Source organism: Mesocricetus auratus, unplaced genomic scaffold, assembly GCF_017639785.1.
Source record: "Mesocricetus auratus isolate SY011 unplaced genomic scaffold, BCM_Maur_2.0 Super-Scaffold_100027, whole genome shotgun sequence".
NCBI lineage: Eukaryota > Metazoa > Chordata > Mammalia > Rodentia > Cricetidae > Mesocricetus > Mesocricetus auratus.
This window is the reverse complement of record NW_024429208.1, coordinates 14,470,283-14,484,705: the sequence shown is the minus strand read 5'-3', so window position 1 is coordinate 14,484,705 and position 14,423 is coordinate 14,470,283. Positions and strand designations below refer to the sequence as shown.

Sequence of the window (14,423 nt, the reverse complement as noted above, 5' to 3'; positions counted from 1 at the left end):
CTTGAGTGAGAGGAATTGGAGTCTTCCAAAGCAAATGGAAAGGACAGGTCTGTATTGATTTGGGTATGAGAAGTCAGCCTGCCATCTTTGGTGGAGCTGTGGACACAAGGCTATTTCCCACATATCCCCAAGCCAGACAAGAGTAAAATGTCACTCACCTTTTGAAAAAAGTCTTCCCCACTTCTGCCTTTTCCTTCAGCTGCAGCTGTGAATTAAAAAAAAAAGGTGCACAATTAAAATACTTTCTTCATTTGAATGTATATATTCAAAACCCTGAGATACCAGGGCTATGAACACAAAGGTAAAAACAGCGCCACACTGGCCCCATCTGGGATGCAAAATTAATGAAGCATGAGATATAAAATCTCACCGATTACACAGCTTTGGATTAAGTGAAGACCCACAAGTCTCCGACTCCACAGAGATGAAAGTAAGGGGCCCTGCCCTTCCACAGTAACGAAACCGCAAGAATGAACCCAGTGATTAAAGCTATAGTCTGTGCTCCCCACACTTCCCATCTATAACAGACCCCAGGCATCTGGGCACATCCAACATAGGCCACTTCTGAGCTGGTTAAGTTTTATGATTGTGTGAACTTCAGTTTCCAGGCAGAAAAATGTTAAGCCTATATTGGATATTCGGCTAGAGCTAAGTGAATGTAGAGACTTGGGAAGTTTGGGTTATCTTGAAGTCTATTTATTCACTGACCATGTCTATGCCTGACCTAACATCCTTGTCATTATCTGACTGTCAGGGTGACACTGTTTGTGATGTATTAACTTAGCTCCCAGCAAGCACAACCAAAAAAAAAGTCCTCAGATAGCATCTGATACTATAACAGTGACTCCCCCACTTTGATATAACCCAACTACTAATACTTCCACCGAGTGGAAAAAGTGCCTTAATAACAGGTGTTTTGTTCTATAACTAAAAAAAAAACTTGATGAAACCATTTCTTTGTAGGAACACTTTCCTTGGGGCCACCTAAATGCATGTTCCCAGGCCAAGCCACTCACGTTCAGCTTGAGAATCAACTTTCTCTCTTTGAGGTGGGGGTTGTGTTTTATGCCAACAGTTTAGGTGACTAAACGTTGTACTAGGACCTAGAGTTGGTCTCTCCTACTGCTTTAATCTCCTCCTCCGTTCTCTCACACCAAGGGGAAAGGAAGCAACAGAAGAATAAGCAACGGCAGCAGAGGTCAAGGCCAACAGAAAACTTCATGTGAGATGAAGGGATTGTTGCAGCTAGAACACAGTCCTACCCACAAACTTCATGTGCGATGAAGGGCAAGTTACAGACAGCCTACAAACAGGAAGCCCCAGTCCCCCACCTGTGTCCTGAGACATCCTGAGACATCCTGTGACCTGCAGACATTTTAATTAGCTTGTGGTAGTGAGTTGGAGAATTTGAGAGTAGGGAAGGGACAAAGCCAATAACAGCACATGGCTATCACAGTCTCAAGCTGAATCCTCCCAATGGAGATTCAAGGATGGAGTAGCAGTGGACTGGGCAGACAAAGACTCAGACGTAAAACCACCAGCTCCTCAACATTAAAGTCCAGAAGATACGGTGACCAAAATGCCTGCCCTATGCAACCTGATTGTATGTGTTTGTGCCCATGATGTGTGTATGTGTATGTGTGCATACATATGTATATATGTATGCGTCCACTTTGATCATACATGAACATGTGTAATATGCATATGGAGATGGATATGCATGTACATGTGTTAGTATTTGTATATGAGGCTCTGTGTATGTGTGTGTATATGTGTGCATGTACACATGTGTGCATATGTTTATGGTTATGTGGAAGGACATGTGTGTTAGCATGCACATGCCCACAGCACTTATTAAAATGACTAACAATGCAAGAAGTGAGCTAGATCTATGCCTGAAGAATGCTACTTGTCATTACATTGACAAGCACCTACTGTGCATCTGACAGGTGGAAGAGACAACTGATCAAATTTAAACTTTTCTTTCATCAACTCAAATTTCACAACCATGTATGTGTAAGTGCTCATTTTTACCAACATACCTTCATCAAAACAACAAAATGGGATACATGCTTCTAGGGTTTCCAAAGACAATTAGAGAAAAATAAATGAAAATATGAGCTAAAAAGAAATAAAAATATTCTATTTAAGGTGTGGTAGGGTTGAAATAATAGAATAAAGATGCCCATGACCTACTCACTAGAACCTGGGACTATGTGATCTTCAATAGCAAGAGGGAACCATTGAGATAAGCAATTTGAGAGAGAAAACGTGGCCTCTCGAACAGGCCAAAGTCACCATGTCCTCGCAGTAACACAGCAGGAGGGTCAGAATACAACATGATAGCATGACAATAAAGGAGACAGGAGAAACAAATGCAGAGATCAGAAAAAAGAAAGATTTGAAAGAGGAGGTGGGAGCCACAAGAGAAAGAATACATATGGCCTCCAGAATTGGAAATCAAAGAAAGGCAGGGTTCCTACAGCCTTTGGGGGGGTGATGCGGTTACTGCTAACACCTTCACTTCAGCCCAGAGAGATCTACTGCAGACTTCTAACCCCAGAACCGTAATATGATGAATGTAAACTGTGCTGAGCCACTAGAATGGTAGCCGTTTGTCACATCAACAACAGACACTAATCCTTGAAGCCAAACCTTTCTACTCCCTTTTTGTACCACTCAAAACACACTTAGCAGACACTGTCACAGGGAAAGCCTCTGTGCTTCATGGAGTAAACTGTCTCACTTGGAGGTAGGTCAGTACTAAAGAACCAAAAGAAGTAAAGCTGAATTCTAAACAACTGGTCAGCCACAGCTGGAGGGTCTGAAGGGTTTCCTCCAGTAGAATAAAACAGACATCCAAACCTAAGGACATAAACCAAACAGCAAGTGTCTTGGAGACATTGCAGCCAAGGAGCTCTTGAACAAAATCCTTACTTGAGGTTGAAAATAGTTAAAAAGGGATGTGTTCATTGATACCTTCATGGAAACAAAGCAGCAAATACAGCAAGATTTGAAAGAAAATTTAGTGACATTTAAGAGTTCCTGTATTGAAAGAATATTTAGTATCTCAGATATGTTTCAAAGTCCATACCAAAAAACAAACAAACAAACAAACAACAACAAAAAACCTTTGACTGGATATATGGATGAACTCCTTCACCTCAAGAATCCGCAAGTGTCAACTCCCTGATGCAAAGGCCTTTTACTATGCATGTTCCCTTCAGGATGTTACTCTACTCAGGACAGTGCTGTGAAATAACCCTTCTGTACACTGTGAAGATGTGTTGCTCTCATTGGTAATAAAAAGCTGATTGGCAGATAGCTTTTCCGGACAGAGAGAATGCTGAGAAGAGGAAGGGCAGATTCTGAGCCAGAAGCAGAAGCAGGAGGACATGTGAAAATGAGGTAACAAGTCATGAGCCACATGATAGAACTTAGATGAGAAATATGGGTTAATTTAAGTTGTAAGAATTAATTAGAAACAAGCTATTAGTTGAGCATTTATAATTGGCATTAAGTCTCTACTGGTTTATTTTGGAGCCAGTGGTTCCAACAAAAACTCCACTTACAGGACAAGCTCACCATGTCAGAACCTCAGAGCACATTCAAAGAACAAGGAAATTTCTGTAATTAGAACCAAAATATAATCAACTATGTCCTGGAACCAGGGAGGACACTAAAATTTAACCAAAAACACATATTGTTGGCATACTTGGGGTTTGAAGAGAAACAGCAGACTGAGAAGCCACAAACAGATGTTCACTGGCATCAAAAATCAGTGTCCTTTTTGACTCTGAAAACTTATATGGAAGACCCCATCCCAGTCTATAAGGCCACAGACAGATGAGTGAAATGCAAGTACTACCAAACCCTAGCTAGCTACATCAACTTTTCCCTGCATAGCAATACCTAGCATAAGGTTTAACCTATAAATTAAACACAGTAAGAGATCAATAATTAACAGGTAATCATAAAGTGAACAACTAAAAACGACACTATCGTTAAATTTACTGTAGCAAATATGACCTATCAATACCTCATGAACATGCTCAAGCCTCTTGTGATGATGGGAAGTGTCACAACACCTGTGTGAGGTGACAAAGCCAGGTGAATGTTGTGGGCCTCATCACACAGTGTTAAGCTATTGTTTAAGGGTCCTCAAAGACATGAGTCTATCTCATCACTGAGATGGTGGTCAAAAATGTGTGGGTAGTGCATGTGGCATAGATACAGCAATAAAAAAGGGTTATTCATATCCCATTAAGGATCATGCAACTCAAACTGGGAAAACGGCTGTACAAGAAAATACAGATGAGCCTGGCTTTCCTTGAATTTTGATGCCTTTGTTTCCTAAGTTCCTACAGTCAAGGTAAAACACCCTGGTTGGATTCTCGGTTGTATCACTGTCTCAGATGCCACCTTGGGCTCAACTATGTCTGAAACTTTTTAAGTATCTGTACTTCAGCCTGAGGTTGCTGGGTCTCGTAAAGGACTTTCACTGACTCTCAGAAACAAAACTGCCAAGGCTGTACACATCAAGAGAAAACATGCCCTGCCTTCTTGTCGCTCAAACACGAATCCTTCAGAGTCCAAACCGGAGAGCATGAAAACCCCAAATTTCTCCCAAGAAGTTACACTTGGAGGGGAGAGGGGTAAGATCAACATGGAATATTTTTCTCAATGTAAACTCAGACATTTGACATGCTGATTCCATAGACCCGGGGAAGAAGAGAGACAGTTACTCTCAATCCACAAATATCTGGGTCCTGTGCCAAGGAAAAGAAACAGCCAAGTCCCAACCCTTATTCAGCTTACAACCCTGACCATGTATGAGCCAAAGCCACCCAACCAGTGAGGCAAAACCAGAATCACAACTCAGTTCTAGCAACAACCTTCCCAAAGACCTCTGCATACCCCCAGTGCTGTCCAGATTAAACTTTACATGAGTCTGATTATTTCTCTTCTTGGTGAGAGAAGCTAAGTCCTTCTGTTCTCTTCCCATGGGGATCAGGGCAGCTACTGCTAGCATTGATGAGGAAACAGAGAAACCTTGAGAAGACCACCAGAGAGCTAGGTTCCAAGCAAAAAATGAGAAACACAATACTATCTTGACCCAAAGCATTTCATTATGTTTGGACAAAAATATGTTGCCTATGAAATAAGCCGACCTATGTTCAGGGTTGCTTAACCACTGGAGTCTTGTTATATTCTGTGGGGAAACTACTCTCCCTTGGGTCTGCAGTCTTACACACTGAGACTTCTTTGTCCCTCTCCTCCAAAATAACATGGAAAGTGCATTGTAATTTAATGTTGTATTTTTGTTTAAATCACTCTTTACTATCAATCTGGCACGATCTTCCCAGTTGGATTTCTAAAACCTTGGCTTTTCCCTGGCCAACAAAAGCAGCTGTCTTTCTTCCCCTCTTCCCGACACACAACTCTGGGAATAAATTCCTCCACTACTACTAAAATATGGCTGGCTGAATGTTCAGGCAGTGAGTTTCGCGTTTTGAGCTGAACATTTCATTTTTATGTTTATTATAATTTCGCCAAGGCTCTGCCATGTTTTATTTCATATATTTTGCCTCACAAGAAATATGGGATGGCAAAGCCTCTGCCAATAAAAGCGGCAGAAGTTGAAACAGGTGTAAACTATTACCAGAACTGCCCCCCAACTCCAGAGCACTCCTGGGTAATTACTGAATTAAATGGGGTGGGATCCTGTTTTAAAGTCTTCCTAGGGCTCAAGGAAACTTCTGTTTAAATATCCTCTTTCTTTCCAACTGCTTTTCTTTCATAGCATTTGATGCTTCATGGACCTAAGTCTAAAAAGGCAGGGATGAGGAATTTTAGATTTAAGACATAATATGAAGTCTTTCAACTTTACCTAGCCAAACAAAATGAGACCCAATAAAAGCTTAAATTAAAAACAATAATCATGGTCCAGCAAGATGGCTCAGTGGGTAAAAAGTGCTAGCCACCAAGCTTGATGACCAGAGTTTGATCCCTGGGGCCCACGCACGAGGTAGGAGAGAAAGGACACACATGAGTTGTCCTTTAACTTCTACAAGCATACTGTGGTATGCACCACAGAAACATAAACACAAAAATATAAATGTAGTAAAATATTTTTAAATAATTGTAAAATGATCTTTCTCAAATATACAAATCCCTTTTCCCCAACTCTCAAATGTGTGTGGGAGCTTTATGTGCAAGTACGTGTTTGAGTATGAGTGAATGCATGCCACACCATGCATATGGAGGTCAGAGGGCAACCTTGAGTGCCAATCACCTTGCTTGAGATAGGGTCTTTGTAATGTTTCACCACTGAGTTTACTACACTAACTGATCTGAGAGTTTCTAGGGATTCTCTGTCTCCCATGTAGGAGCACTAAGATTAGAGGTATGTACTGCCATGCCCTGGTTTGCATGGATTTCAAGGATTTGAATTTGGGTCCTCACACTACACATCAAAGCATTTAACCAACTGAGCCCACTTCCCAGCCTTGTCTTTAAATCCATTGCATTAATTTTTTGGTTTTTTTGTGTTGTTGTTGTTGTTGTTTGTGTGCTTTGAACATGACCTACTATAGCATACATGCAATTAAGTTGCCTTCTGGTTGCCAGGCAGACAAACTGTTGCAATTCAATAAGCATGATTTTTGCCTAAGATGTTTTAAAGAATTTTACCTACAATATCACTTTAACTTAGGTACCAAAAAAGTAGTGCCATGCATTGTATACTATATACTAACCATTTCCAGAAAACTTCCCTGGGAGCTGGCCAGCTCTACTCAAAGGGGAACGAGGGGAAGATGTAGTGAGGCTTTGGTGTCTTCCTGCACTTAGAAAACCACACTATCTTGCCGGGTGGTAGTGGTGCACACCTTTAATCCCAGAACTCAGGAAGCAGAGGTAGGTGGATTTCTGTGAGTTTGAGGCCAGCCTGATCTACAAGAGATAGTTCCAGGACAGCCTCCAAAGCCACAGAGAAACCCAGTCTCATAAAACAAACAAACAAAAAAAAAAATATATATATATATATACTTTCTTTGGAGTACTTTTCATATAATTTTCTCCAAAATTAATCCATACTGGGATTAAATCTCAATAGATATAAGAAAACTGAAATAACACCCTGCATCCCATCTGACCAGAGTTAAAGCTGGATATGAAAAGCAGCTAAAGAGCAGAAAGTATATAAACTCATGGAAACTGAACAACTTACTACCAAATAAAAATGAGTAAAGACAGAAATCAAGAAACTAAAATCTTTTTAGAATTAAAAGGAAATGAAAACACAACATCCTCAAATATATGGAACACAATGAAGGTAACTCTAAAAGGCAATTTCATAGTATTAAGTGCCCTCATCAAAAAAAAATAGAGAAATCTCATATTAGTAACTTAGTGGTATACCCGAAAGCTCTAGAACAACAAGAAGAAAGGACACTCAAGAAGAGTAGGCAGCAATAATAATAATAATAACAACTCAGGACTATAAGCAATGAAATAGAAACAAATAAAAATAATTACAAAGAATCAATGAAAAGCGTTAATTCTTTGAGAAAAATCATCAAGATTGACAAACCCTTAACCAAGTTAACTAAAAGAAGATATAAGGTGCAAACTCAATGGAAATCCCCAAATATAGCATGCTATTGCCAAGGCTACTGGTTACCACAATCTGATGGTAGGGCCATATTTCTCAAGAGAACACATACTTATGTCATTGAACAGAGAGAACTCAAGCTGGTGTCTAACCAGAAGCTTTACCACTACTGACTTGTGTTCACCATACTGGAGACTATTCTGCTCATTACCAGAGGAGAAAAGTAAACACCAAAATACCAATACAGCTACAAAACCTGTGGCCTGTAAGATATACCGGTGTGTTTGTGGCACAAACGTTACTGGAGTCACCAACCAGTTTTTGATCTTACTTAAGGCCCACTCCATGACATGGAACCCATAGCTGACACTGCGAAAATGACCAAGAACATTAGACTAGACACAGGTCACTCACCTAGGGGAAAACCTATTATTTTGCTAAAGGATTATACCAATAAAATGACTCCTGATGTCATATTGTTCTACCTGTAGATCAGTGCCTTATATTCGAATCACATCAGAAAAGATTCTAACAGTGGATGGTAATTAACAGAGGCCCACAACTGAACACTTAGAAGCACTCAGCCCTAACTGGGTGTTTTCGTCAAACCCCTCCTCTCAAGGCTCAGGGAACTATGCAGAAAGGAAATAGAAAGAGTGTAATACCAAGAGGTGATGGGTGATTCCAAGGGAACAGTGTCTTCCAGTCACAACAGGACAGATACACACATTGCCTGGCAGGTACTGTGACAGCATGCACGAGGTCTGCACAGGAAGACATGGGCTCCCACCCCTAACCAAGAAACTGTCTCCAACTGGCACCCACTTGCAAAGGGAAAATTCAGTTTCCTCCAATGAAATCTCACTGGGTATGCAAACCACACTTTGGGGCAGGCACCATGCCCAAGAATAGCTGGCTAACACAAAATGAACTCAGTGATATTCTTGTGGACATTTTGTTTCATTTTCTTTGTTTGAGCTCTTTTTTTCCCTTATTGGTTTTTTGCTTGTTTATTTTAATTTTTGTTTTTGTTCAGTGTGTGTGTGTGTGTGTGTGTGCATGCGTGTGTGTGTGTATGTGTGTAGACAGAAAAATATTTGAGAAGAAATGAGAGATGGAAAATATGATAAAAAACATATTGCATAAATGTTAAATAAAAAAGAAATGTGCACATGTGTATACATGGGCACAAATATAAACACACATTTGTATTTCTGTGTGTATGTATGTTAGTAAACACAGCCAAGAAACACAAAACACAGTCGTTATCTGAAAGGCAGAAACACGGGGTACTTCTTTGTATCATTTAGAAAACTACTTAAATAGCATGCTCTATTTTTTAGTTGGGAACAAATCATTTTCAAATCTGCCTTCCTATTGAAGAATGAAACAAGTGCTTAGCATTTCTGGTTTGTAACAGTATCATTTCAGCACAGAGGGCAGTCTAGAAAACGTATGAGACAGACTCTAGTTGAGGAGGCAGGATAGATAACACTGTATCAAAGGAGTCCAATGAGTGCAATACAGCATTGTACCAGACCTGGATCCCAGACCCGCTGGTGCTTTCTGGACAGAAACACTGACAGTTGCTCAGATCTCAGATGACAAAGGTTTTATGCAGCCCTGGTGAAAAGCATGCATATCCTCCCCAGGCCCCAGTTTTGCGGGGGAAATAGTAAAACAGACAGCCCTTACGCATAGAACTTCAGATATGCTTGGAACACATTTGTTTCTAATTTGAAACAAGTTGCTTTGCCCTATTGTCATGTTGCTACAAACCAGGATATATATATTTGTCCCATTAAACAGCCATCCACATAAACTCTTAAATTGTTTCCTGGCTATAGGTTGGGCCAGACACTGAGGATATGATCATCAGTGCTACATGCTTTATTCATGCTACTCTGATTCATCCTCCTATGCCCAACAAGACCAACGAAGCCTTTTCCTCCCTCTTGAAAATGTCCCCAGGAGTTGAAGACAGCTTCAGTCTGGGTTTCATACTGTTGATTCTCCAACCATTTGGAAATGTTCCTTATTTTAGGCCTGTGGAGCCCGGGACTGTGCTTGCCACCTGAATCTTTGTAGTCCTTGTTGGATAACAGAAAAGAAGTTATTACTCCCCAGAGCTCTGCTGTACAGTAGAAAGACAATGTTCTTCTCCAATGCAATTCCACGTTTTATAACCACATTAAGAGGCTAGAAATCAAACAGGTGAAATTGGTTTTAGTGGTATGTCTGTTTAATCCGATATAGAAACACCCTACTTCCTTTTCTTTTGTGCCCTTTGCTATAGAGGCAAAAATAAAAGGAAAACACCAAAAGGAAGAGGAAATAAAGCCAGAGAGAAAGAGGAGGAAGGAAAATGAAGGAGAGACCTGGGGGAGACGCAAGAGAAGAGAGTTGCCTTTTTCTTTTACAATCAGTATTATCAGAAACACAGACAAAAATGATGAACCCCCGCAAAACAAATTTTTGGAAGCAGGACACTTCTAAATGGGAACATTTAAAGAACAAGAGAGAAATTCTGTACATTAAAATATGGAGACAACACAGTCCTAATGGTTTGGATTCTTTTTTTTTCCCCCAAAGAAGAGAAGAGGAGAGACACAAAACAAAGAAAAATATTTTTTAAATGTCAGTCCAAGAGTTCACAACCATGTTTCTATGAAATTAAATAAAATATTAACTATTTTTAAAAACCAGAGAGAGATGCTAGAAATCCTCCAAAATTCAGTGGCACTCCACAATTTGTAAGGGTAACTATATTTACAAGTGAATAACGGCATCTGCTTCTGAAAGCTCACAATGTCTGAAAGAGAAATTGCCTTGAAAGCTTTCAGGGAGACAAAAAAACGAGTGATACTTAATTAGAAATCAGAACTCTCAAGCCCTGGGAAGCTTTGTGACAATGGAGAAAGCCCTAAGTGTCTAAGACAAAATGATGTTCAACACAAAACTCTTTACTCGGCTGAAGCCTCGGCCAAGTGGAAGGGCACAATAATGTCTTTGGGCTTGCAAAGTTGACCAAGAAGTAAAACAAAACAGACATTCTCTTCCTGAAACTTTCCTCAGTAGAGTTTGCATGCTCTGAAAGTAAGGGATTGAGCTGAGAAAGTAAGGGACTTTCCTTGACACAGGAAACTTGGCAGTGAACAAAGAGAGGGAGGGATGTGCAGAAGGTTTCAAAGACAGAAGTGAGGTCTCCAAGTTTCAAAGGGGCTGCTATGAAGCCAGCCCAGAAGGAAAAGGTTAAGAATAGCTCAGCAGTAGAACTCTTGCCTAGCAAATACAAGTCCCTGGGTTTGATCCCCAGTATAGGAAGAAAATCAGATCATGGATTTTTAAGAAGTAAAAGATGAAAAGGAACAACAGGCTTCAAGAGAGACAGCTGTCAGGGTCATAGAAATATCTTTAACTGACATACTGTGTGGAAAATCTTATTAAGATGACTTAGGAGTATAGGAAGAATTTGTGGGAGGAAAAAAACCTATTAGATCTGCAGAAAAACAGTAAGACAATTACCAATTCCAGGGAAAACAAACTTCTGACAAAGACTACAGTGTTTGTATAGTCTCTGACATTTCAGGGAATGGTAACAACATAGAGAATGTAAATACTGAATACAGATTTAACTCAATTGTATTGAGAAGAAAACAGAAGAAAAGGTAGAACTAGATCCTTTCTTCACATGAGTCTATAACTGAAGATATTAATGAATGGCTGAAGCAATAATATAAGTGATTCAGAAAATGGAGTAAAAGTGTAAGACCAAAAGCAACACAAATAAAACATGGCTGGAACTAAGAAACAAGATACTGCAGGGAAAAACATGACTGCCCTATACATCACTATATATCATCTCATTTTCAAAGTATTTATGGATTACTTGATCATAATTTTACTATACTAGCCTATGCTAGCTTAAAATTCATACCAAAGAGAATTGAAAATAAAAAAGTAAATAATCTGTCCTAACCAAGTTTAGGCTCAAATATTCCCTCCCAAAAGTTGTTCCATAAAGTTCTCTCCCTAAAACAGTAGCATTAGAATCTGACACCTTTGAAGCCTGATTAGGTCTTGAAGATGAATCCTTTATCAATAAGGTTAATGCCCTTATAAAACAGAACCTAGAACAATAAATCTCTAAACTCTTCCAACACATGAAAGCCCAGGCCAAAGGTGCCATCTATGAACCAGAAAGTGGGTCCTTATGTTTCTCTCCCATGCAACAGTTCCCAAATTACTACACGGGCTTATATAAATTGTAAATGCTCAGCCAATAGCTCAGGCTTGTTACTAGCTAACTCTCACACTTAAATTAACCCATATTTCTATTTGGCTTGTTACATCATTTTTTACACATCCTGCTTGTTCAGTGGCTGGCTGGCATCTCTGACTCTCCCCTTCTTCACCCCATAATACTTAGTTTGGTTGACCAGCCTATATGTCCTGCCTGGTCACTGGCCAATCAGCATTTTATTATACCAATCCAAGTGACAAATCTTTACAGTGTACAAAAAGATTATTCCACAGCATCTGGAGGTACCTTGAGTTTTGACTTTCCAGTGTCTAGAAGTCTGAGAATAGATTTCTGTTGTCAACAAGCTATCTAATTTATAATATTATCTTACAGATACTCAAACTAGCCAAGACACCATCACAACTATGTAGTTATTCTAAGTATAAGGTGTTATGTTTGAGCCTTCACAAATTACAAAGATGAAAATCATGCTTTCACTTAATTTCTTTGTTCTTGACCTAATGCTATTTCTCTTTACATTGTAATTGTTTTTTGGAAGAATATGGCTAAAGTTGAGTGGTTTAAATATCAGTATTACTCAGGTCAGTGTCCTATAGCCCCAGCCAGTTGTCCCTTTTCATCTAATCTACATTGTGTCTTCACCTCAAGACATAGAGAAGCCTGGTTACTGCAATGCAGAGAGGAGTTAACATGAAAACCATCACTCATTTCATACAGGAAGGCCACGAAGGTCCCAGGGTACTGGGCATAGCATTATAACATAAAGAGGTGCCGTTCATGACTAAGGGGTGGTAGAAACAGTGAGTCTGCTTTAACGCAGAGCAGTTTCCACCTCTCTCTAAGCTTGCTCTCTTCTATCTGTGTCTCCAAGACTGCCCCATGCTCTGTCCCATTAGAAGGGGCCAGAGAGGACCAGGCAGATGACCAGCAGAACTAGAAGACATCCTCCACTTAAGAAGATGACTGAAAACAAAGTCACTGGTGGCAGTCACTCCACATGGACCTGGCTACTGTCCCAACAGGTTCTGCTTCAACCTTCTGAAAACTGTGGCTTCGCATATAATCAAGACACTATAAATCAAGGCAACCCCACTCAGAAAGCCTAAGAAAACATTCAAAGGATCTCATTTCCTAAGCTAAGCATTTTGTGGCTGATAAATCATGAGCCTATTTATATAAAATTATACGGGCTCCCCCCACTTGAGATGCTTAGGTTGAGAAAAAGATGAAGGCATGAAGGACTAAGCCATCAACTAACATCTCTAAAAGAATCATTTGCTTTGGTTCATCTGGCTTGAAATTCACATCTGATTATAATTTAGCCCATTTAAAAAGTCCTTGCTGTGTTAACACAAATTCATGTTTCATCAGTAGGTAGAAAAATCACCTTTAAATGTGGTTTCTATCTCAAACAAAGCCAGGAGAGTAATTTTAGGGTAATAGTTTTTGGCCTCAGATAAAAGATGTAACAGACACCGTTACCTCTATTTCCTGTCAAGAATGTGTATGTACATCTACAATGCAAACCTGGTGGTCACATGCTAAGCCGTAAGGGCATTCTTAGTCCCAGAACTGTTAAGAATACGATTCTACCTGAATTAAAATGTATCCACTACAGTTGCATAGTGAGACTGTGTGTGTTTGCCTTTCTGGATGGTTCTGTGGACTGCTTCTTGCACTGTTTACTCTGAAAAGTTGAAACTTGTTTTTCTTAAGTTCAAGGAACTTGGATGTCAAAGGTACAGCATATCCATCTGCCACAGGATAGTCAAGCTTTCCTGAAAGTTTACTGATGGTTTTGTTTCCTGCCAATTGGCAATAGTTTATGAAGTTCTACATGCTCAAGTCTGAGGGACTCATTCTGAAACACATAATAATAAAAAAAACATACAATAAATTAAAAAAACTTTTCTAGGAGACCATTTTGATTTTGCTAAGTCTGTATAGTTTGATCCAAGGACTCTTAAGAGTTGAAATCCTAGTCCCTAGCTAACAGTGTTAGTGAGTGATGGCAGAGCTTTTAAAAGGTGGAGTCTGACAAAGGAAGTCACGGTATTGTAGACACACCCTTCGGAAGTATGGCCCCATTTCCCCTCCCTTCCTTCCTGGCCTCTGGGAGGGGAAGAGGTTTGCTCAACCATGTCTTCCTCACCACGATGCTCTGCCCCAGGCCCAAAGTAATGGGGCCAAGCGACTGTGGACTGAAACCTCAGAATCCCCAAGTCAAAATAAATCTGCCTCAGGATGTTGGGTAGCTGACTAATGCAATCTTTTGATTTGGGAAATATTGGAAAGTAATTCTTTCCTTTAAGGGTTTTTTCTTTCATTTTCTGTGTGTTTTTGACTGCATGTATTTTTAAGTGCATATGTGCATACAGTTCCCTCAAAGACCAAAAGAGAGTGACAGATGCCCTGGAACTGCAGTTACAGACAGTTGTCAGGGGCCATGTGGGTGCTGAGAATCAAACCTAGGTCCCCCAGAAGAGCAGCCTTTGCTGTCAACTGCCGAGCCATCTCTCCGGCTCTGGAAAGTGATTCTTGGAC

At 40.0% G+C, this 14,423-nt stretch overlaps 1 protein-coding gene across 1 annotated transcript in view; it reads right to left on the bottom strand.

The window, feature by feature from the left end:
* Bicc1 (BicC family RNA binding protein 1) overlaps positions 1-14,423 on the bottom strand; it is a 212,239-nt gene that overhangs the window by 139,761 nt on the left and 58,055 nt on the right. The window contains 1 exon segment of the mRNA XM_005070782.4: positions 159-205. Coding sequence (XP_005070839.1) covers positions 159-205 — 47 coding nt within the window.